At 33.9% G+C, this 26514-nt stretch overlaps 1 protein-coding gene across 1 annotated transcript in view; it reads right to left on the reverse strand.

Annotated features, from left to right (window-relative positions):
- Nucleotides 1-249: 249 nt before the first annotated feature.
- Nucleotides 250-26514, reverse strand: part of Atp6v1a (ATPase H+ transporting V1 subunit A) — a 56427-nt gene continuing 30162 nt past the window's right edge. Inside the window, exons 7-16 of the mRNA XM_046425164.2 lie at nucleotides 25000-25151; nucleotides 20527-20689; nucleotides 19897-20005; nucleotides 15582-15704; nucleotides 15372-15486; nucleotides 14358-14421; nucleotides 12163-12366; nucleotides 5791-5885; nucleotides 4067-4238; nucleotides 250-2590 (exon numbers count right to left, since the gene is read on the reverse strand). Of these exons, the coding sequence (XP_046281120.1) occupies nucleotides 2498-2590; nucleotides 4067-4238; nucleotides 5791-5885; nucleotides 12163-12366; nucleotides 14358-14421; nucleotides 15372-15486; nucleotides 15582-15704; nucleotides 19897-20005; nucleotides 20527-20689; nucleotides 25000-25151 (1290 nt within the window). The 3' untranslated portion in view covers nucleotides 250-2497. The remainder of the gene's footprint in view (nucleotides 2591-4066; nucleotides 4239-5790; nucleotides 5886-12162; nucleotides 12367-14357; nucleotides 14422-15371; nucleotides 15487-15581; nucleotides 15705-19896; nucleotides 20006-20526; nucleotides 20690-24999; nucleotides 25152-26514) is intronic.

Here is a 26514-nt window from a genome sequence, read left to right on the forward strand (position 1 = left end):
TTTTTTAATTTACAAGTTGATTTTCAGAAATCCACTTACATTTCCAATTTAAAGTACCATCAGAATGGATAAAATTCCATGTGCTATATTTTTAAATCATTGTAAGATACAATGATGGGAGGATCTTAAATAATCTATAAAGAAAATAAATAAAAAATTAAAAATGTCATGCTAAAATACTAAGCCCATATACAACAAGGTGGCATGTTTTCTAGCAGATTTTCCTGCCACCCAAAAAGAGAAGACAAATAATTTAAATCCATTTTATTCTTTCATAGATTTTAATAATTATACATAACTTTTAACATAAAGACAGTGAAATCTCAAGGATAAGAAGGCAATATATATGGCCTCTTCTATTCATTCTTTAGGATAGACGGAAATTTCCAAAGGATACAGTGTGTGAGATTTAACACTGGAAAAATACATATGAAACTTGTTTTACTGGCTGCACTTAGGACAAGGTACAACACAATAAATATAGAACTGCATAATCTTTTTAAAAGATTGCTGTAATTTTAACACAGCCTTACTAAAGAAATACTATCAGTGACTAATTTGGAATTCTACAACATATATGTGAAGGGACACTTACAATGAATATCTGAGCATAGTTTCTCAAGCATCTTCATATTCATACATCAGCATTCTTAAAAGGAGGAAGAATGCATGTTTCAAATTCAGTACAACAGAAAACACACTTGGTCAATTAGTTTCTTCATGTCATTCATTATGATCACAATCCTAGCTTGCTGGTAGATTTAACAGAAGTTTTTGAAATCCTTTTAATTTCCACTAGTCTTAGGACCTCTGGGTAGGAAGTCTCCTACACTGGAAGCAAACTGATTAAGCAGCACCATTAAGTCCACATCTCAACAAACCATTGCATAATTCTGTCAATATTCTGAAGGGTTAAAAAAAAAAGTTCTATGGAAGAATATCTTTCCTGAATAGCAGGCTACTGGAAAATATGTAATCTTCAAGGATTTACACAAAACTATACCTGAATTCACTACTGAACACATCTTTCTTTAACAGACCAAAAGAAATGCATTATCCCAAAATTAAATAACATACTGAAGCATAAAATAAATACTTTATTTGTGCTATTACACTGTGTATCAAATCATCACATATGCTCATGTACACCCTTTCCTTTTCCCAAAAAGGAAGCAATGGTGCCACCTCTATTGGTCAGAAAGAGTAAATGGGAAACTTGCTCTCAGTGCTGTTCTGCAGCGTGCCTTAGTACATGAACACAGAGATTTATTATTTTTAGACATATACTTAAAAGATAGGATGAAATGATCTTTTTTTTCACATGACTCAGATTCTGTTACCAGCAGATAAAAGAATTAACTTCATCCCTATTAAACAGAATGGAAACTGTCACACTACTATGGCCATAGATATTCTGAGAAACTCCAAGTCAGAAAAAAACCCACGAAAGCAATATTCTCTACAATTGGTAAACTGGTTGTTCAAACATTCAACAAGCAAATAAACATGCAAGCATGTGACATGTTATTACTTTGTAAAAACATAATGTCACTCTGGCCCCAAGAATCACTACAGCCCAGCTGGTTCTTAAAGGGGCAAATGGCCTTTTAACCACTACTAAGTATCTTACCTGTGGCACTTTACTGATCATCGCATTGCCACATGATTCTTAAAAACTTAGGCTTCCAAGATGTTTGAGGAAAATAAGTATGTGATATAGATCAAGTTTTCGATGATTGTTTTAATGTAATTTAATGTAGTATATAATAGTCCTTGATACTGAATTTTTCCTAGCGAAATAAAGTATGGTTTAACAAGATGATGTTAGCTAAGTTTGACCACCTGTCTTTTTTTTCATGCTTTGAGAGGGTACTGATTCATATATTATGCTGAGCTCCATGAATATCTTTTTAAAAACAATGTAGTTCCCAATAGCTTCCCATAAATATTCCTGATTTATACTGGGAAAGCAATGCATAATTGGAACATTAACCATCAAAGTTTTTTAAAAGTAAAACATTTCCTGCAAAGTAGTTACTTAGCAAAATGTTAAGCTGCAAGTGACCACATAGATAGTAAGTCATTTCACAAAGTACCTGTCAAAAGGTTTAAAAATATGGCCTTTCATTCTAAATCTACTCAAAGAGAGTATATGCAGTAAGTCCTGTTTTCAATTTAATGGAGATGAGGAATGGGCAAACCTAGTACAAGGAGGAAGTTCACCCTACATACAGGTTTACAGTAGTGTAGCCATTGTATATCATATTTACTACATTCACCACTTCAGATAAAGTATCAGGGAGGCCCTTCAAACACTGGAGGAAAGGAATGTTTGTTTTGTATAAGACCTACCAAATAAACAGCAAAACAAAATAAAACACACATAGGCACTAGTCTCAAAGCTGCACAATAAAGAAGCAAAGGGTTTGAGATGAGAAATTCAAGAAAATATACACAGATGAGCTTGCAGAGGAATAGGAGGAAAGGAATCACAGTTCTAATCTTCCAAGCTTCGGAATGCATTCTGCATATCTTCAAGAAGTTGTGCATAGTCACCCTTGATCTTTGCTTCACCATCTTTCACTGGATCCTGAAAAAAGATATTAAAAATTCAATTTACCTTTGGAAAATAATTTTCAGAATGTGTGATAAATTCCTTATATTTAAAAAATTTAGATGCATATGACTGGGTGTATATAATTGGAAATTAGTAAAAACAATATATTATTCAAAGTCTGATAGTATCAAACTGTGATGCAGAACTGAAATATGGAAAATAAATTTTAAAATGTACCATACTTAAAATCCTCATGGAAGGCAATTTAATTGAGTAAAATGTGTACAAGACTTTAAAATGCCCAAAGCTCTCTGACCCAGTAATTCCACTAGTATGAAAATAAACAAAACCAAGTACATGGTTGTCCATACCAACAGCTGGAAATTTCCTAAATGCCTTGTAAAAATATTACTCTCCCAAAGCATTAAAAAAAAACTAGTGATGCTTTTGATACAATAAGCATGTAAATAGAAAAGTTTTCACCTTCAATCACACTACTAGAAATCATTTTTATAGGTTTATTTTTCATCTTTTTCCTAAGTGAATTTTTAAAGACAAAATTTAAATCAATTTATATATGATTTTTTTTTATAAATTATTTTTTTCACTCTATAATGTATTTCTTCATGTTTTTGGGTATTTGGAAAAAAAATTAATGCCTTCATATATTTTATCCTATGGATATGGCATAATTGATAGAGTGCTTGCCTAGCATGTATAGGACCCTGAGTTTAATCCCCAGTACTGCAAAACAAAACAAAACAAAAATCTCTGATTTTTTCCTTGGTTCACATATCTCAAAGTGGAATGACAGGACCCAAAGATTGTTAATAATAATTCTTGATATAGTGAATATTTATACAGATTTATATTTTTAATCTATACTGTAAATATACATATATAAATATATAAATATACATACATATATTCTATGTTATGTAAAAATTTAATACATTATATATACATGCTGAGAATCATTCTCAGTAGGTAATTAGTAAATATGCCTGAATGTCATGACTTAATTAAATTAAACACAATTCAATTGATCAAATATTTTAAAAACAATCTTATACATTTGAGTTTCTACTGGTAATTTAACATAACTACCTATTTTTATCTTGTGGGTCATGTAAAAGTAAAAATGTGTACTACATGATATTTGGAAGAAGTAAATAGAGCAGACATCATTTCAGAAGAACATGGGAGCTAGATGTTAATAGGCACTTGAAGTAAGATAATTGCTGCTCAACAATGAATTTAGCTCTAAATTGCCTGGCAGCTAAGACAAAAGAGAAATAGTCAGCATTTATTTTAGATGTGACATACTATAATTTTTTATCACTGGAATTCCTACTTGAATATCACCTCAAGACCTGTTCTGGTTATATACATCCTGAGCATATATGAAAATGATAAAAGCAAGTTTCATACCCCAGGTTTGGGACTCAAACTGTTAGAGGAAAAAAAAAAAATTCCTACTAAAAAAGTTACAGCAGAACCAAAATATACCTTGAATTTCATGGAGGAAAGTTTATAGAGGATCTCCCCCATGTGCTCACGGATAATCGACCATGTGATTTTATTGTCACTCTGGGCAGTGGTTTCAACAGCTCTACGGGCCATATCATAAAATGCAATCATGTTGGACAGCATCCCTACTGTCTTGTAGAATGGGCAGAACCTAGGGTAAATGAAGGTCAAAAGAATGAACAAAAAAAAATTCCAAAGTGGGTTCATACTTTCAGTATGTAAAACGTTAACTATAAATTACCAGGGAATCAGCTTCTTTATTTAAGTATGCAAACTGCTTATATTTATTAGATGATACATAAGAAAAGAAGAACAATACAAAAAACCAATAATTATTTAAGGAGAATTTTTGGGCAAAGACACCTCAGTACTGGTATGGATGGATATGGAGATATCTATTTTATTTGTTTTAAGGGTGATGTTTATTTTTGTCTGTAAATTCATCAAATAGGAGGGACAATGAAATAATATTGCTACAATATAATGCCCCTCCCAGGATTTGTAGTATTTGTAGGATTTGTAGGTAGGTAAGTAACTCAAATGAAAAATAACTGAGTTGTAAAGACTCCTTTGTGATATTAGTTAAGGTTTAATGAATAATAGGAAGGGGGGAACTGCAAATTGCTGTGAGTTAATAATAGTAGCCTCTTTCTCTTTAATGTGTTCATTTTCTTTTACTCATACCTTTTTGTAACAAAGAAATAGAGACTGTACGTACACATGAGTAAATATCAATTCAATCACATTTGTCCTTATCAGTCTTCTAACACACTCCTAGACATCTGCATACACAATTTCATGCATAGTCCTATCACACCTTTTCCAAAGATTTTTCCCTAGTTGAGTTATCTTTGTGTAGGCGGTTTTGTTCCTAGAGCTTCTTAAGTTCCCGATTTAACAGATTTCGAAGGCTTACTGACATACTGGCATATTTTCTGCTTGCTCTATGGTCTGATTAATCCTATTTGCTTAGTTCTCTGGTTCTTATGTGGAACCAAATATGATTTGAGGGAGAAAAGCTAGCCTGGGAGAAAAGGGCTCAAATCCTCACAGTTTAAAAGAAATAGGAACTTTCAACATGCCACAGGAGTGGCAGAGACAACAGTGAAAAAAAGCAAGCACTGGGCAGGAGTGAAGGGGCTGGGACTGGCCGCAACAAAGGCTTTGGTGGAAAGAAAAAGATACAGGACTCTTGACAAACAAGGCAGGAAAGAATAACATAATTATCTAAGCGAAGAGTACAAGAGACATGGGCAATGAAAGGAATTAGCAAAGATAGTTTCTAATGCAGGTAATGATCCCCAGGCTCTGCACACTAAGCCATAATTTAGTCTAATTATAGACAGTTGTATGAGTGAAAATACTGTCATAATTTCACAAATGAGCAAATTGAGAAAAGGTGATGATTTCAACCATTAGATGTCTGCTATGAATATACAAAATAAACCAATATATTGAGTCAGCGTTTATCTGTGTGAGGAAAAAAAGGTTTTAATGTGTAGGTAGCTCCTTGCCCAAACACAACAGAAAATCCTCAAATAAGGAAAGAAAATCAGAAGGGGAGGTGAAGGGGAAGTACTGGGCAATAAAATCGACAAAATTATGTCTGTGCATTTACATATATATCACAATGAATCCTATTATTTTGTATAATTATAATGCCTCAATTAAAAAAAAAGAAAAGAAAAATCTGTATAGCCTACCTGTCATAAGGTGTATATCCATTTTGTTGTAGGAAGTCATCTTTGATAAGCTTTGCTACCTCCAGAGTGATTTTATCAGTTTCTGCTAAAGAGGCCTAGAAGAGAAAAAAAAATTACATTTTTAGAAATTTTGTTCCATCATGTCGGTACCAATGGTGATAATCAGTTAAGCAAGCAGAAATAATATAATCAACACATTATATTTAACCAAAAATTTTATTTTCCTGGTACTGGGAATCAAACTGAGGGGTGCTCTACCACTGAGCTACATCCCTAGCCCTTTCTTACTTTTTGAGAAAAGGTCTTGCTAAATTGCCAAGGCTGGTCTTTAATCTGTAATCTTCCTGCCTCAGACTCCCGAGTTGCTGGGATTACAGGGATGTATTAATAAATTTGCTTTATGACTGCTTTTGATTGTTCTTGTTTGTGGTTAAAAAGTATATAACATAAAATTTGCCATCTTAACTATTTTTAAGGTTCAGTTCAGAGGTGTTGTGAAGCCGATTTTCAGAAGTTTTCTATCTTGCAAATCTGAAATCATATGTCCGTAAATAGTAAGCCCCTCTTCTTCCCTCCTCCAAGATACTGATAACCACCATTCTATTTTATGTTTCTATGAACTTGACTACTTTATTGTAAGAATATCTTTCATAGTGCATTATAGTTATACATAAAACTGGGGTTCATTTTGATGTAATCATACATGCATGGAATATCATTTGCTCCATTTCAGTTCCTAATACATCCTCTTTCCCTCTTCTCCCTTCTCCTGTTCCCCAAACTCTACTCAAGTCGTCTTCCTTTCATTATTTATTGTTTTTTAAATGTTTTTATTAGTGTATTATAGTTACACATAATATTGGGGTTCATTTTGACATAATCATACATGCTCCATTTTAGTCTCTAGTGCGTCCTCTTTCCCTCCCCCTATCCTCCTTCCTCTACTAATCTTCCCTCTATTCATTTATCCATTTATTCTTAATTGGTGCTTTATAGATATACATAAAGGAGGAATTCACTGTGGTATATTTATACATGGACACAGCAAAATTTTGTCAAGTTGATTCTGCGTTTCCTCCACCTTTTTGTCTCTCCTCCCTTTCCCTTTTTCCACTCCAATGATCTTTTCCCTTTATGCTTATGATACCCGCCCCCCACTTCCCTATCCCCCCTTACTTTGTTGTAATTTCTGCATATGAGAGAAAAAATTCACTGACCCTTGATTTTTTGAGTCTGGTTTATTTTACTCAGCATGATGTTATCCACGTCCATGTATTTACCAGCGTATGCCATAATTTCATTCTTCTTTATGACTGAGTGAAACTCCACTGTATATATGCCACATTTTCCTAATTCATTCATTTATCGATGGGCACCTGGGTTGATTCCATAACTTGGCTATTGTGAACTGCACTATTATAAATATTGATGTGCCTATATACTATAGTATGCTGATTAGTATGTTGATTTTAGTTTAGGATTTTTTCCTGCAAAAATAGCAAGGAATGGGATAGATAGGTCATATGATGGTTCCATTCCTAGTTTTTTGAAGAATCTCCATACTACTTTCCAGAGTTGTACTAATTTGCACTCCCACCAACACTATTATGAGTGCACCTTTTCCTCTACATTCTCGCCAGCATTTTCATTATTTATATTCTTAAAAATTGCCATTCTGATTGGATTGAGATGAAATATCAATGTAGTTTTGATTTGCATATTCCTGTTTGCTAGGAAGTTGAACTTTTTTTTCCTGTTTGTTGGCCATTTGTATTTCTTCTTCTGAGAAGTATGAGTTTGTCTATTTTAGATAGTACTTAAGTGAAATCATAACAGTATTTTTTAAATGAATGGTGTATTCACTTTGCATAATGTCCTCAAGGTTCATTCATGTTATAGCCAGAGAAAGGATTTCCTTTTTTAAAAAGGCTGAATAATATCACATTGTATGAACATACCACTTTGTTCATTCATTTATTTATAGATGAACATCTGAGTTGTTTTCACTCCTAGCGCTGTTGTGAGAAGGGCTGCTATGAACATGAGAGTACAAACTGAATAATGTTGGTTTTTTTTTAATTGCTTTTAGTTGTAGATGAACACAATACCTTTATTTACTTTTATGTAGTGCTGAGGATCAAACCCAGTGCCTCACACACGCTAGGCACCGCACTCTACCACTAACCCACAACCCCTGTCCCTGTCCCCTGATTAATGTTTTTTTTTTTTTTTAAAAAAAATACTTCTTCTTATCCTGGTTTATTATTTTAGTTATTTAAATTCTTAGTTTTAAAAATTTCTTGGGAGTTGTGAGAAAGGGACAGGCAAAGTTAATTGCATTCTTCTATTATTTGTATGTATTAAGTTTCTTAGGTAAGGATCAGGTCTTTTATTTAAAAAAAAAAAAAATCCCTTCTATCTCATATCCCTTCTTCAATCACAGGTAAATATTAGAATGTGTTTTATTGTTTCCTTTTATTTATTTAAATTTATGTGAAAAGTACATTTTGTATTAGTATTTTCATTATGTAAATCATTCTCATTTGTGCCTTAGGCACTGTTTTTTCCAGATCCATCCATGACACCACGTGCCATACAGTTTGCTGCACCTAGCTCTTGTACAAACCATTCTGTGTTTTTTTTTTTTCTTTGTTCTTTCTTTACCTTTTTTTTTTTTTTCGGTCCCCTGGAGAAGATACCCAGATTTCCTCTAATTCCCCACCATCATTAATGTCCACTTTAGGACTTGTTTGAGAATTTCTCTGGAGATAAATATCCAGAAGCAGAGCTACTAGGTTCCATGGCGTGCAAGCAAGTCCCATTGGACTGTTCTTTACAATGGTAGCACCAGATGACATGCCACAAGGAGTACACTAGTTCCTCCATTCCCACAACACTTGGCAATACCCAGTTTTTCTCACCAGAGTAATGTGATACGTCATGGTTGTTGGAGAATTTTACCAAAGGTCTTTAATCTTTTGGGTTTTCTCTTCCATAATCTGTCTGATCTTTCCTTTGGTCATATTTGTTGGGGTTCTAGTCTTCTTGTTAACTTAAAGTTAATATTTTAGAAAGCCCACCAGTTTTACATCAGTTTGTTACCTTTATTCATGGGTAAGCCTTTGTTGAACAAAAATTCTTACTTTTATCAAAAAACCTTTGTTTTCTTTTAATGTGTTCAATGAGGTTTGTTTAAGAAGTCCTTCTCTAATCCTAGATCAAAATGTCATCCTTAATATTTCTTTTCTATTAACCTCTTCCCTCTAATAGTTAAATTGATAATATACCTGGAGTCTACCTTAATATGTGGAATTTAGTAGCAATCCAGTTCTATTTTCTCCAAATAGTAGTTTTCCACTGTTCACTAAAAGAACCTATCCTCCTCTCACTTGATTTGTGGAGTCACTTCACAATATCAAGGGAACGCACAAACACAAGTCTATACCTATTCTGTCCCACCACTGTTTGTTATTTCACCAATACCATACTGTTGTTCTTACTATGGTTTTTATTAAACAATAGAGGGAAGTTCCTTACTTTTTATTTTTATATTATTTTTAAGATTGTGAATCTTTGTGATGGCAAATAGATTTTGGAATGATTAGTGATTTGCTCAGAAGATTCAACTAGAAATTTGACTAGCATCACATTGAACTTATATTTTAAAGAGAAGTGGCAATTTTTTAATAAGTCATCCATCCAAAAGAGTAGACTCTTTTTAGATCATCTTCTGTTTTATTTTTTAGTTTAAAGATATTTTCCATAACAGAAATATGGATTTCTGGGTAGTGCATATACTCTATTTGTTGTTGCTATTACGGACATCTTATTTTAAATTTTATTTCCTAATTAGTATTGCTTGTATTGAGAATTTTTATTTTTCAGTGCTTTGGATAGAACTGAGGGCCTCATGCATGCTAGGCAAGCACTCTACCACTGAACCACATTCCTAATCCTAGTGAAATTTTCTTTATTTATATTTATCTTGCATTGCAACTCCTTCTTATATTCTTATTATTTCTATTCCTCTGTTGTTATTTTTGTAGTTATATGAACATATTATCTATGAATAATGACATTTTAATCTCTTCCTTTACAAGGTGTCTGATTTCTAACATTATTAATAAGGACCTCTGTATTCAATTGAACACAATGATAACAGGCATTCTTATCTTGATATTGATTTAAAAAAAATAAATTGTATCAAATATTTCCCCTACATTTAGCATGCTATTTTTATTTTATTTTATTTTTTTTTTAAGATGGGGTCTTGCTATGTTGCTAAGGCTAGTCTCGCATTCTGGGCTCTTTGGCCACAGCCTCCACAGTAGCTGGTATTACAGACACATGCCATCACATTCAACTTAGTATCTTTAAAATTTTTTTTTTTCTTTTAGTTGTAGATGGACACAATACCTTTGTTTATTTATTTTTATGTGGTGCTGAGGATCAAATCCAGCACCCCATACATGCTAGGCAAGCGCTTTACCACTAAGCTACAACCCCAGCCCCTCAGCTTAGTATCTTTTAACAAACTAAGGAAGTTTACTTCTATTCCTTCTTGCCTAAGAGGTTTCTAAAACTCATAAGAAATAAACTTCAAATATTTTTTCCATATTGATTAAGATATTCTTTTCTGTTACATTAATTATACTGGGAAATTATAATAATACTGTGTTGAATCACATTTGCATTCCTTTACTTGTTCAGGATACATTATTCTATTTTGAATAACCTATTTGGTGTAACAAATAAACATTTCATACTTTTATATCTACATTCATAAACAAAATAAACATGTAATTTTATTTTCTGTATTGCCTTTATCTGGTTTTGCAGGTCTTCTGTTTGTTGTTAATCTCAGAGAGCCACAGTACCCTATAAATAATAAATATTTAATACATGCTATACATGTTAGTTATTTAATAAAACTATCTTTATTGGGAAAAATTAGGAGGTGAATTTTTAAGGTATCATCAAAAGAACAGAATCAGGTGGAGAACTATAATAGTCCTTACCTTTTCTTTTTTGGTACTGGGGATTAAACCTAAGGACACTTAACCACTGAGCCACATCCCCAGCTCTGCCCCGCTACCTGCTGCTAAATTGCTGAGGTTGGCCTTGAACCAGCAATCCTCCTGCCTCAGCCTCCTGAGTTGTTAGGATTATGGGCATCTGCCACCATGACCGGCCCTAAAAACTTATTTTTTCTTTTTGTGGTGCTAGGAATCGAACCCAGGGCCTTGTGCACATGAGGCAAGCACTTTACCAACTGAGCTATATCCCCAGTCCCTCTAACAGTCCTAACTAGTTCTGCATACTATATGAAAAGTCATTCAATTCAGCAATTTAATTAGGCTACATTTAATTAAACCATCACCATCATCACCTTTTTTAGGGTGGGGTACTAGGTACCCAGGGGTACTTTATCAATACCCAGTTCTTTTTACTTTTTATTTTGAGACAGGGTCTTGCTAGTTTGCTGAGGCTGGCTTCAAATATGCAAACGTCCTGCTTCAGCCTCCTGAACCAATGGGATTATAGGTATGTACCACTGCACCTGGCTCACCATCTTCTTGTGAAACATGAAGACATAAGTATAAGAATGTAAGTTACTTGTTTAAGATCCATAGTTAATTAATGGATGGACTAGAATCCAATCCTTGATTCCCAGTCCCAGTGTTCTTAAAAAATTTTATGTTAAAGACACTACCTCTATCACTTCTAGTTTGATTGGTTGATGGATACATTTCATTTAAAGAACTCAAAGAAAATCAAGTGGTGTTTTGTTTTGTTTTTTTCCTCTCTCACCTACAATAAACTCAGGACCATGCTAAGGGCTATAAAGAATAAAAAATTTGGGCTGGGTCGTGGCTCAGTGGCAGAGCACTTGCCTCGCATGTGTAAGGCCCTGGGTTGGATTCTCAACATCGCATATAAATAAATAAAACAAAGGTCCACTGACAACTAAAAATAAAGAAAGAAAGAAAGAAAGAAAGAAAGAATAAAAAATTTGCCAGGTGTGGTAGCACACTACTATAATCCAGCAGCTCTGGAGGCTGAGGCAGGAGGACCACAAATTCAAACCCAGTTTCAGCAACTCAGTGAGACCCTGTCAATAAATAGAATGTAAAAAGGGCTGGGGATGTGGCTCAGTGGTTAAGCATGCCTGGATTCAATCCTCAGTACGCCGCCCCCCTCAAAAAAAAAAAAAAAAGAGAATAAAACATTTTAGTTAGTTTTAAAAATATTTAAAACTTATTATTAAAATTGAATTTAAGTTTAGGATTTATTCATTTTGCTTGGTAAGAATATACCCAAGGTTTTAACTGGCCACTGTAACACTATACCTCATGGGATTTAACAACTCACCTTTCCCACAAGCTGTACAATTTCTGCCAGGTCTTCTTCTTCCTGAAGAATTTCCTTAGCTTTGGTCCTCAGAGGAACAAACTCTGTGAAATGTTTGTCATAGTACTCGTCCAATGCACGCATGTACTTGCTGTAGCTGATGAGCCAGTTGACAGAGGGGAAATGCTTACGTTGGGCTAGTTTCTTATCTAATCCCCAAAACACCTAATAAAAAAAATAATTTTCTTAAAAAGTTTTTAAGAGTATTGAAGCATATTTGTTTTTCCTAAATATGTTATGTTTAATTTACTGGACAAGTTATTTAATTTTTAGTATGTGTCAAGTGTTATCAAAACAGAATAAACTTGTAGAAAATGTTCATTAAAAATGTATTCTCACTTTCAGGGTGGATAATAATACAAATCAAATTCAAATTTTATCTAACTTTCCTTAATAATGTGAAATGTGATAGCAAAAAGGCAAATTGACACTTTTGAAGATTAGTATGGTACAATATAAACATAAGAACAAGAAAAGGCTTACTGAAATGGAACGGATACTTTACTTTGATTAAAAACCTCTAAATGTTCTGATTAAATTCAGTTTCCTATCATTAAGGAGCAATGCAATAAAATTTGACATTCATGCTTCAGAGACTAAACTTTCATAGATATTTTATGAATTTCTAACTCTTCCACCTTCCCTCATAATTTAAACTCAAAATTTTAGCATAGGTTAAAGACTTTAAAAAACGTAAACTTAGCCTCTGCCATTTCTTCTGATACTGTCAGAAACACAGGTAATTATTCTGTTTTTCCTACATGAATTATACATACATACTTACTTATGATTCATTCCTTCATATAAACTTTTTTTTTTTTTTTTTTTTAAATTATAGCTCTGAATCATATATCTTTTTCTGGGTACTGCGGATTGAACCCAGAGGCATCAGGGGCACTCAACCACTGAGCCACATCCCCAGACCTATTTTGTGTTTCATTTAGAGACAGGGTATCTCTCACTGAGTTGCTTAGCACCTTGCTTTTGCTAAGGCTGTTTTTTTTTTTTAAATTTTTTAAAAAATATTTATTCACAATACCTTTATTTCACTCAATTTATTTTTTACGTGGTGCTGAGGATCGAACCCAGGGTCCCTCACGTTGGAGACGAAAGCTCTACTGCTAAGCTACAACCCCAGCCACCCCACCCCCCCCAGGCTGGTTTTGAACTCACAATCCTCCTTGTCACAGGGAAGCAAATGCCAAGGCATTAAGTATATTTTCTGATTTTGCTGTCATCTAGATATAGTTAACAAATGAGTGAAATGACTGGGTCACTTTTTTTTTTTTTTTAAGAGGAGGGGTACTAGGGATTGAACTCAGGGGCACTAGACCACTGTGCCACATCCCCAGCCCTATTTTGTATTTTATTTAGAGACAGGGTCTCATTGAGTTGCTTAGCACCTCACTTTTGCTGAGGCTGGCTTTGAACTCAATATCCTCCTGCCTCAGCCTCCTAAACTGCTGGGATTAAAGATATGTGCCACCATGCCCAGCTACTGGCTCCCCCCATAAAAAAATGTGGATGTGCCATCTCTACAGTTTTCCCTTGTAATTTCCAGATGATTACCAGGCGAGGTGATGGTAGAGCCAGAAGATGGAACAAGCTATGGAATCCAACTATGACAGAATGAAATAGAACCCCTTTTGGATAGGATCATCTACCCTTGATCATACTTTTGAGTTAAAATAAACTTCTAGGTTTTTGCCATTACACAATTAGTTTTTTAATTAAAAAAATTTTTTTTTACTTGTTGATGGACCTTTATTTCATTTGCTTATTTTAATGTGGTGCTAGGAATCGAACCCAGTGCCTCACACGTATGAGGCAAGCACTCAACCACTGAGATACAACTCCAGCCCCTATTACACAGTTTTTGACCTGTTTGGACCCTATAGTTACAGTTATCTGTGCATATTGTCCATGAATATATTAAGTTTAATATATTAAACTTAATATATTAAGTAAAAGAGCTAAGGAAAAGCAGTATTAAAGGCTCTTGGTGTTAAAGATATTTCTAAAACATACTTTACCACTCTTTTCTCTTTAGTGACTAAATTAAATTTTACATGGTGACTTAAGTAGTGTTAGAACAGCTAAGAAGAACAGCACAGGAGGAAAGACTCAGAAACTAAATACACTACGGAAGGACATACCTGAACAATACCAAGAGTAGCAGATGTAACTGGATCAGAAAAATCACCACCAGGTGGAGAAACTCTAAAATAAAAAAATAATAGTAATGATATAGTCAGCAGAATGCTATAAAAAATAACACGTGAAAGCCAAATTTTTTGAAAGTCAATTTTTAAGTTAAAGCTTATTTATTTATTTGTTTATTTTTGGTGTTGGGGATTGAACCCAATACCAAAACAAATTGAACAAAAGATAAACACAAGTTCTATGACTGGGCTGTAATTCAAGCCCTAACTTTTTAACATAAATAAAATTGGAAATTTTATTAGAAATTATTTCTAATTAGAAATAAATGATCCTTGGAAAGAAAAATGTTACATAAAAATCTTAAAAGCCAGAACTACACCGCAGATAACAATGAATTTTTGAACACCTTCTAGTGTGAGAAATAAGATAATCTTTTATTACAATCAATTTCATTATTCTATTCAAACAGATGAATAGGAAGGAAGGAAAAGCTGGAGAACTAAGTATGGCTTTATGTAGTAATCATAAAATCTTCACTATTTATTTATTGATTTTTGGTGTTAGGGATTGAACTCAGAAGCATTTAAACACTGAGCAACATCCCCACCCCTTTTATTTTGAGACAGGGTTGCTTAGGGCCTAAGTTCCTGAGGATGGCATCAAAATTGTGCTTCTCCTGCCTCATTCATCTTCCCCCATTTCTAGGATAACAGGCATGTGCCACCATGTCTGGCTTTACTTTGCTTTTACCATGATTTAATTTCACCATGTCTATAATTTTTTAAGTTATTCCTAAAATACTGTGACTCAAAAACAATACATCAGTGAAGGTACAACTATAGAGTCCGAACATGTAGAGATGACCTGTACATCTTCAAAGAACTACTTTGAAGCTCTGTGGCAATGGAATGCAGCCCTGGTTAAGAATCACTGCTACCAGAGAAAGTAAAAATATTTTCTCTTTTAAATCTTTTTGCTTTTGAAAAGTAAACCATTTGGGTGCTTACGCTCCTACAATGCTGACACTTCCTTCTCTTTCAGGATTTCCAAGACATTTCACTCTGCCTGCTCGCTCATAGAAAGAAGCCAGACGTGCACCAAGATATGCAGGATATCCACTATCTGAAAAATGAAAAGAAATTTTAAAAGAGGGGTTCTAAGCCAGCTCCCAAAGTCCTATCAGTCTTGCTTACATGATAAGCAACACAAAGACTTACCTGCAGGCATTTCAGCTAAGCGACCCGAGATTTCTCTAAGGGCCTCGGCCCATCTTGAGGTAGAGTCAGCCATCATACTGACATGGTAGCCCATGTCACGGAAATATTCTGATAGTGTAATGCCTAAATTGAGAGGAATATTACAAATTACAATGTTAGGATATACATTTCTGACTTTTTACCCTTAAAAACTTTATAGCATTAAATATATGAAGTAGACTGTTAGCTGTTCCCCCAAATCTACCCTTTCCCTTGTGGGCATGAAGGTGAAGCAAGTCACAGACTTTCCTCCATTTTTCTGAGAACACCCAGAAGTATGAAAGCTATGTGTTAAAAACTAAAAAATTCTTTTCATCTTGGACTCCAGCCTAGTTGACAAAGAGCCCCTGACTACCTGAAATAAACATCTATTACAATGAACAATTAAATGTTTGGTAATATTTGATAGCACAGTCTATCCTATCCCAACATAATACACATTTTAAAAAACAAGAAAAATTTTTCCCCCTATTCTGTGTTGAAACAATTAAGTCTGAATTAATTTCCAAACGTAGTTTGTCTAATCTAGATATCACATATACATATGGATACTTAAAACTCAACTAATTAGCTTTTATGGTTATTTTTAAAAAGTAACAAATGTTGTTAATACAAGAAATATTTCAATTTTCAATCTTTCTGGTATGTAGATCAGGTCCTGTCTTGTAAATTCACAAAAAAAGCTAATATATACAAGGAAGCCTCAGGTTCTGATTCCTGTGCTGCTGTTATCATTAGTCTAGGAACTCAGGATGAGTTTTCTAGTTGTCAAAAGCTTTATCTGCGTTGTAAGCCTCAGATGAATTCTTGGTGCATGAAAAACAACTACCAACCAAAAGGAAAATGGAGAGAAGATAGCTTTTAAGGGTTAATACACACAAAAAGATGCTAGTTCACTGTTAAGAAATACAAATAGGATAGCTATCTAATAAAGTAAGAATATTTAAAATGTTAGTTAATCAGTCTAGGTGCTGGTATGTGCTGGGGTATTCACTGTAATATTACTTTAATTTTCTATTGTTTGATAAGCATATAAGAAAGTGTTTAAAAAATACTAGCATTGGTGTAGAGGTGGGTAAACAGAAATTTGTCAATAGTTATTACGTTTTTTTTTTTTTGCAATGACATACCTTCACATTTATTTCATCTTTTTCTTTACAACATCTTTATAATCTGAAAATGTATATATCCTTTACATTTTTCATTTGGATATAGTTATTCCTTCTGAATGATTAACATAATTTAAACTCTATATTAAGTGTTCTATTCTCAAGAATTTTAATTCTAAGAAATTACTCTTAGAAATTGTGTACAAAGAAATAAGCACACAAAACATATGTATGCCCCCGCCAAAAAATCCAACTGACCAACCAAACAACAAAAAAACAAACTCAGTATAAAACACATGCATAAGGATGGTTTAGTGATGCATTGTTTGTGGTAGTAATCAATCCAACTGTCCAATAAACAGATGTTTATTCATTAGATTATGTTATCAAAGGGGCATGGAGCCTGTAATGGTGCATGCCTGTAATCCCAGCGGTGCTGAAGGATAAGGCAGGAAGATCACAAGTTCAAAGCTGGCCTCATCAACTCAGTGAGTCTTAAGCAACTTAGTGAGACTCTGTCTCTAAATAAAATACAAAAAAGGGCTGGAGATGTGGCTCAGTGATGGAGCGCTCTGGGTTTAATCCTTGGTATCAAAAAAAAAAAAAAAAGATAGAAAGAAAAAGGGGGGTGGGGACATGAAGCCACATAAAAAATGAGGTAGATTTTCCATATTAAAATGGTAGATGTTATGGTTTGGATGTGAGGTGTCCCCCCAATGGGTTATGATAGCCTTAACTGAATCAGTGAACTAATGCCCTGATAGGAATTAACAGAGTGGTAGGGTGTGGCTAGAGGAGGTAGGTCACTGGGGGAGTGCCTTTGGGGTCTATATTTTGTATCTGGCATGTGGTGTCTTTCTTTCTGCTTCCTGATCATCAACTGAGCCACTTCCCTTCACTACACTCTTCTACCATGATGTTCTGCCTCTCACCTGGATCCCTGAGGAATGCAGGCAGCTACCTATGGACTGAAACCATGAGCCCCCAAATGATCCTTTCCTCTTTTAAAATTGTTCTTGTCAGGTCAAGTCACAGCAGCAAAAAAGCTGACTAAAACAGTAGATCAGGTCCTGTCTTGTAAATTCACACAAGAAGCTAATATACACAAAGAAGTCTCAGGTTCTGATTCCTGTGCTGCCATTAACCTTAGTCTAGGAACTCAGGCTGAGTTTCCTAGTTGTCAAAAGCTTTACCTGAGTTGTAAGCCTCAGATGAATTCTCTACCTTCTCATAAAAGTTAACTACCAAACAAGAACAAGAAACATATAAATTCAATTATCAAAAGGTAAGAGACACATTTAACACTTTAACAAAATAATGAGGAAAGCCACTTGAATGAGTGAAATCAAACTAAAGTGAGTGGAAACACCAAGAATTCATCTGAGGCAACACAACTCAGATAAAATTTCTAAAAACAAGGAGACACATTCTGAGGAACAAAACCAAAAATCCTTTGTTTGAATCACTTCAAAGGACTACATGATTAGTGGCAGGAGTTCCCTGGATCCAGTATGGCATCAAGGAGAAGCAGGGAGATAGATGTGAACAAAATACATGTAGGCACTTCCTATTTTCACTACATAAAAAGTGTGAGAGGCAGGGTAGGAAAGAAAGAATTTGCCTTACAGCTACTGACTTCTGTTGGCAGGACAAGTAAAAAGTAAAATAATTTAGTTACACAACTGCACCCTGCCACAAACTGTAACCATGAAGAATTCCAGTTACTCTGGACCACAGTCATAGCCAAACCCTGCTATCTCCTACACAGAGATGAATAATAGTGACAATAAATATAAGCATAGGATATCTAAACAAAGATGTAATATGATAAAAGATAGAAGGGGATACAATATTGGCAAAAGAACCTGACAAGGAACAGATGAAAACTATGACCGAGTTGAACCATAATAATGCATCCTACCACAAAATAAAATCTTAAGGATCATCTAGCAAGAAACAAAAAAAAGAGATGTTTCAAGAGCTGGCAGAACTCAACAAAGAACTGGTAGGAAAAATAAAACTATTTTAGAAATAAAGATTTCATTAGAAGCAACACAAAGAATAAATGTCATTTATTCTGTGTACAGACAAAAGGTTAAAGAGAAGGGACTGGAGAAGAAATTATAATATATGGAAGAGAGATAAGATATATTAATAGATTGAACAGTTGTATCATGTCTCAGGAAAAATTAATCAAAGATATCAATTTGAGACTTGAAATTTAAAGAGAAATTCCTTTGGGCAAATAGAAAAACCAACTCTAAAAGAAAAAAAAAAAGGTCAGTCTCAGATATTTCTCCAATATTTAATGCTAGAATAAGAGTTCTCAAGGGAATAATATTGAAGCAAGACTTTTATACTAAGCCAAACTATGGTTAAAGTTGAATAGGCATCAATTCAATTCCATATATCATATCCATTTAATCTATAAAAAAAATTTTACTCTAGTAAACCTAGTAGATCATAACATTTATGAAACTCATATACACTAATGTTTTGTCTGTTTTATCTTCCTCCCAATAAGTGAAAACCACCAGACTAGAATTAATAATTGAACCAAAAATTTTATATTCAAATTACTATTAAAGCTTAAAGGCAACAGGAAAAATAAAACAAAAAAGAAAACTTATGAAGAAACAAGAATTCAGGAAATATAGTTTCCATGAGCCTGTCTTGAAGGAACTTCCAGGCAAATCCTTTTGGATTAGCCAAAGGACTGCTAATGAGCATTAACTCCATTTTGCTGCAGGTCTAAAGCTAAATTAGACTGACTTTTGAAAAACAGAAATAAAAACACTAAAAGTTGAGATTGAAGTGGGAGTAAAGATGGAAGTTAATATATAAACACACCAATTTTCTTATCTTTTCTATCACTCGTCAAAATATATAATTTAAAGCTGATAATCTAAGCATATTTAAAGACAGATCAATGGGAAAAGCTATAAATATATCATTTCATGGTCATTAAAAATACTGGAGCAGTTCTATAAATATCTTCTGTTTACTTACTTTCAAGATTAAAAAAGCAAAATATCTTTTTAAAGTTAGGATGTAACTATATAAAAGTATCATAGAATGAAAGAAAAGTTCTCTGAAAAAGGAAAATCTTGGTGCTAGCTAAGTTTAAGAACAGGTATTAATTGCTTTTATGACAATCTGTAACTCACCAGTATAAATAGAGGCTTCTCTAGCAGCAACAGGCATATTGGAGGTATTGGCTACCAAAGCTGTCCTCTTCATGATTGACTCTACCTTACCATCAACTTCCATAGTGAGCTAGAGGTAAAAAAAAAATCCATAGGTAATCTCCTGAGTTCTAAATGTAACATTTTGGTTTCCCAACTCTATCTTTCACAACTTGTCCATGTTTAATTCCTCTAACCCATATTTCCCAAATAATATTCCCTATTACTCTAACTGCTCTTTCCTGTACCATGGTGCTATGCTATGAAGATAGATATTATTTCCATTTCATAAATGAAATCTATTATTTTATGAAAAAGAAAATATTTCTACAATAGAAACTAGTAGATCACAAAACCTATGTAAAGTTCACATACATAAATATTTTTGTCTGTTTTATCTTTCACCTCCATACCAAAAAGAGAAACTTTCAAGAGTCTGACTGAAAAATTTAAATTTCTTTCCTTCAATATAAAATCATAGATATTTCTTTAAAATATCCTTGACAAAGAAGAGCATTACTCCAGACCCAATATTAAGCTTTATTAACTGCCATGAAAGTTGATATGTGGTATTTTCTCTAGAATAGTATTTCAAGTTTTCCACATACAGACCTCTGGGAAGTCCCGGAGGACTTCAGACATCTCGTTTCCTCTTTCACCACATCCTACATAAATGATCACATCACTGTTGGAATACTTGGAAAGAGACTGTGATATCACTGTCTTTCCACAGCCAAAAGCTCCAGGGATAGCAGTAGTTCCACCTTGTACACACCTAACAAAGAAATAAAAAAAAAAAAAAATTAATGAATCGCTTTGCTTGCTAATAAATACTATTAAATATTTAAAAGTAGGTAAGTGAAAGAAATATAAGGAAAGAAAATGCTCTGAAATATTCTATAAACACACATATAAGATATACACACATAAATATAGTAATTGTTCCCCTTTTTAATATCTTTAATAATATCTTTTAATCATTATTCATCTCTATCATCTTTACTAGCAGAACAGGCCAAGTATATTTCATAAGGCACCTGAGAAAGAGGAGTGTGAAAATACGATAAGATGGTGCTAATGTTCTGAATGCTTATAAAAATTAGTTCATGACAATACAAGACAATACAGGAGGATAGGCATGGTGGCTCACATCTATAATCCCAGCTACTCAGGAGGCTGAAGCAGGAGGATCACTAGTTCTAGGCCAGCCTCAACAACTTAGTAAGACCTTGTTTCAAAATAAACAAAAAAAAGGACTAGGGATGTAGTAGCTCAACACCTAATACTGCTGGGGTAGGGGGGAAACAGTACAGGAATTAAAAATAAAAAATACAAACAACTATAAAGTTTAATGAACAAAGTTTTGTTAAAGTATTAAGTTAATCCTCTTTCAATAACTATTTACTGAGCACTTTTTTCTAGGTACTAAAAACTGTGCTTGGAGATGCTGGAGAGACAACAAACAGCCAATAAAACAGTGATGTTCTTGTATTCACAAAGCTCAGATTCCAGTGGGATAAACTAACTGGTGAATCAGCTGGTGATTATGATACCATTTAGCTGCCAAACTCTCCATAAAAAGTGGCAACAGAAAGTGGATGCCACTCTTTGTGTGTGTGAGGGAAGGGTGTGATCAGGAAAAACGGGATGTAATTCTAAAGGAAAAGTCTTTGTAATATTATGCTTTATCTTAAAAATTCATGGAACCATTGCATCCTTAATTATAAAAACAGACTTTTTTCCAATATAAAACTAATATGCATCAAAACTGTTTTCCTCCAAACCTTTTAGGTATTTGATAGACTAAGGCATGTCACGTCTGACACTGGTTTGGAGCAGGAGGACCTGAAAGTAGGTAAGACTTGAAGGAAATGGAAGTCAGCCAGATAAAAGGAAATACCAATCCAAGCAGAGGGAACAGCATGCCCAAAGGTCCAAGGGCAGGAGAGACCATTGCTTGAGGAATTAAAAGTCTTTCCAATATTCCTAGAAGATGGCCTTTAAGGAAGTAGTTGGGCAGATGAGTGGCTGAGTCAATGCTGGAAAGTAGGCAATAGCCAGATGATGGGTGACTTTGTAAGAAATTCATGATATGTATTATTTTTTAAGAGCAATGAAAAATACATAAAGAGTTTTAATTAAAAGAGTGCAGGATCAGATATGTTTTAGATGGACCATTATGTCATATGGAAAACCACCTAGAAAGAAAGCAAAACTGAGGACAGCAAGTCTGATTACAAGTAATCATTGCAGGAATTAGGGCGGGGCTTTAACTACAGTAATGGAATAGGAATTAAAAACACAGATAAAAATATTTAGAAAACAGAATAAAAGCATTTGCTGAACTAGATATGGGAAGATAGATCAGTCCTTGAGAGGTCACAGAAATGACATCTGTGAAGAGGCAACAAAGAAAAGGAACAAGTTTCAAAGAAGGGGTGGTGATTAAGGTGGATTCAGTTTTGAATATGCTGATACTGAGGCACTTGTAGGATACTCAAAAGGTATTATCAGAAGTAGATATATAAATCTGGAAGTCAGGAAAGGTCTGGGATAAAGATACAGAAAAGAGTCATCACACATGGATGAATATTTAAATCAGGAGAGTTTATAAAAGTCATCCCAAGAGACAGAGTAAGTGACAGAGTAAGGACAAAGAAGCTTTAGAAAAGTAAAAATCCTAAAAAGTACCAAAACTTAAGGGGAGAAGTTTACAACAGAATAAGAACTTGTACACAGAAACTATTAGGAAGAACAAAAAAAAGAGGGTGTTTCAAGGAAAGAGTGACACCAATATTCAAAGCTGTAGGGATTAAGAAAATATATTTCTTGATCAAGAATGGGAGTGACTGATGACAGCAGGGAGGTAGTTCAAGGGATTCATATTAAAAAGGGCAGAGTATGGTGAGAGTGGGAAAAGCAGAGACAACTTTCTTACTCTTTCAAAATGTTTGTCAATGAAGATGAGGAGAAAAGTAATGACAAGTTGGAAAGAAAGAGAGGGTAGAAGATAGACTTTTATCATTAGAGAGGAGAGAAAGGGAAGATGACTCTGATCTTTGAGGAGACATGACAGGAGATAAGCTCCAGAAAAAGAAAAGAGCTGGGCGCAGTGGTGCACGCCCCTAATCCCAATGACCTGGGAGACTGATGCAGGAGGATCAAGAGTTCAAAGCCAGCCTCAGCAAAAGTGAGGTGCTAAGCAACTCAGTGAGACCGGGTCTCACTAAATAAAATACAAAATAGGTCTGAGTATGTGGCTCAGTGGTCAAGTGCCTCTAAGGGGTTCCAAAACTCATGCTTTACAATTTCTCTATGAAAGATCCAGAATGTTCATTTATAAAGAAAGAAGAAAGAAGGGTGGAGTTAAAGATCTGAGGCAAGTGGAATATTTTGAAATAGCTGCTGAGAAGTATAACTAGTGAAATGCAGAAGGATTGCTACCCAATAGTAGAGTTAGATACCTAAGAGTAGAGTTAGGAAAAGGAGCTAGCTAGATTGATTTTGCTAGGTGGTATGTTAAAATACAGAGGAACAACAAGATTTATTACATTAGTAACAAAGAGCCATAAGAATGAAAGACTATTAAGTCTAGTCTAGGCTGAATAGTGAAAGGTATGGAAATAGGAGGTACTGACTAATAAGAAAAAAGAGTCAAAGGATGAAGATTTTTAATTTTTTTAAGTTATACATAACACTAGGATTGATTTTGACATAATTATAAAACATGGAATATATTTGCTCTAATTCAGTCCCTAGTAGTTCTCACTATCCTCTTTCCTCCCCGTTTCCTTCCCTCTATTCTACTGATCTTTTTGCTATTTACTTCCTTTTTTTTTTTTTTTTAAGTTAGTGTCTTGTGGACATACATGATGGTGAGATTCACAGCAGTATATTCATATATGTACAGGGGTAAGTTAGGTCAGATTCATTCTACTGTTCTTCCCCTATCCCATCTCTTCTTCCTTCCTCTCCATGCCCTTCATCTAATCCATCCGTCTCTCTTCTATTCTGATGGAATCCCCACTTCCCTTTCTTTCTCTCCCTACTCCCTCCCCCACTTACTCTGGACTAGCTTCCACAAAGCAGAAAACATTTGACCTTCAGCTTTCTGAATTTGCCTTATTTCACTTAGCATAATAGTCTCCCACTTAGAATGGAGATCTCAAAGAGATAATAATAGCAAGAACAACTCAAAGAGTAACTTAAAATTAAGTTAAGAAAAAGTTAAGAAAATTCCTTAAGAATGCACAGGAGGGACGGCCTGAGGCAGTGGCACAGGCCTGTAATCTCAGCAACTCAAGAGAGTGAGGTAGGAGAATTGCAAATTCAAAGCCAGACTCAGTAACAGCAAGCCCTAAGCAACTTAGGGAGACCTTGTCTCAAAAATAATAGATAAAAAGGGCTGAGGATGTAACTCAGTGGTTAAGCACCCCTGTGTTCAATCCCCAATACTAAAAAAAAAAAAAAAAGAAGTGCATGGGAGGGTGGGAATGCAGCTCAGTGGTAGAGGGCACAAAGTCCAGAAGTTCAATCCCCAGCACCACACACACAAAAAAGTGCACTGGTTTGATCAGAGGTTGAGGAGCTCCTGCCTTGCAGTTTCAGTCTTTTCTGTGAATTAAATGATAAAGTCATTTGTTGAAATAAAGCAGGATATGATAAAGACTAAAATTTACAAATAAAGGAAAAGATTTTTTAGAAAAGAAAATAGTAAGAGCAGACTACAAATTAAGAAATAATGCTGGCTGCATAAAGAGCCTAGCTGATTTTAGAAATCATTAATGAACAGTAACACCAGTCTACTAATTCTAAGATAACTTAAGAGCAATACATTGTTTTGGCACAGATATTCTTATGGAAATTTTAGTTTTTCAGAACATTTTAGAAATAAACAATCGTGTTTGCCTCCATGGGGGAAAAAACTTATTTTTAATGGTTTGACTCTATAAACATGAACCATATTACTCTGGATAAAATTTATTATGGTTTCAAGCACATAACACCTTTATTTACAAAGATAATGAAAAGATAGGCACATATAATAACTCTGAGAGAAAACTGTAGGGCACATCCCAAACTTACGGAAAAAGGGCATCAAGGACTCTCTGGCCAGTCAGCAAAGGATGATTGGCTGGCAGCTTCTCAGTGACAGGACGAACTTGACGAACAGGCCATACCTGGACCATGTTGAACTTCTCCTTTATACCTTCAAATTCAAGCTCCAAGACAACATCCTATAAAAATACAGCATGGTTTTAAGTGCAGTCAAATTTGTAAATGTTTCTTCCTCCAAAATTTAAGTAATCCCCAATTTCTCTTGGGAATAGGAAGGTGGTACATGGAAGTGAGAAGGGAGATTGATATTTTTTATTGTCAATTTTAAATACTGTCCTAAATTATTTTTAACCAGGTACATTATTGTTTTAGTGATTTTTTTAAAGTTTAGAAATATATTTTTAAAAAGGCATATATCAAGCTATAAAGAAACAGTTAAACAAGTTATATGTAAATGCCTGGGAAAATCTTAAAGGATATATAGTAAGATGCTGCTGGGACTAGGGAGAAGTAAAAATTTCATATTTACTTTCCATTCTCTGTTTTGTCTGTTTTATTATAATGATCTTATACAGCTTTAACAAAAAATAGCTATTTATTAAAAATCCTAAAATATTTAATAAAGTTGAACGTTTTTTATTTTTATTTTAGTATATGTGCTGCCGAAGCGAGCACCGTTTTTTATTTTTAGATGAATGTTTTAAAATACTTAAATATTTATACAAGCAAAAAGGTAATGAGTAATATAATAACACTTGTGAACACAGATATTGTTTTAACTATTCACACACAACTTAAAAGTTCAAGACCCTATAGAATTCTGTAATTTTCTTGAAACACAAATTTAACTTATCTGTTTTAGGGTGGTTTCTCCATTTGGAATGAGTGAGTCTTTAAGGTATTATGTAAAGCTAGGTGATTACCCAGAACTATAAACTTAACTCAGCTCTTGTCCTTATATATTTTAGAGCACAGACTTATTTTTGTGAAATTATTTAAAAATTATCCCTTATCACATTTTATTAGGAGGAAATTATAGGTTGTAATGATTTTCTCAATAAAGTTATCTTCATGCCCTGTAAAGATGATTATAATTGATATTATGTGACTATAAATAAAATTAAAGAATTAAGTTTTAAGTGGTTCAAAGTGAGAGTTTGTATTATCCATTAGACAATGTGACATCACATCACATACATATATGATATACATACATATATCAATATGCATACATTATGTGCACGCTATTGACAAAAATCAAAAGTATATTCAATCATATGATATATCAAGAAACATGTAATGTTTTGAACAACCAACAATAAAAATAAAATAAAATAAAACATCCTTAGATAAATAAATATTTGTTGTGATAATAAAGAAATATTTTGTTCGGAGACTTTAAAAAAAAAAAGAGAGAAAAAAAAAAAGTATATTCAATCTAAGCCTGAAGAATAAGGGATTTAAATAAATGTAGCATCAGTTAAGAAGGCATAAAAACAATATTCTTACTAAAAAAGAAACCATATATTCTGCTTTTTGTAC

This window comes from Marmota monax, unplaced genomic scaffold, assembly GCF_021218885.2.
Source record: "Marmota monax isolate L192 unplaced genomic scaffold, Marmota_monax_Labrador192_F-V1.1 WCK01_AAM20220418_F8-fsc00119, whole genome shotgun sequence".
NCBI lineage: Eukaryota > Metazoa > Chordata > Mammalia > Rodentia > Sciuridae > Marmota > Marmota monax.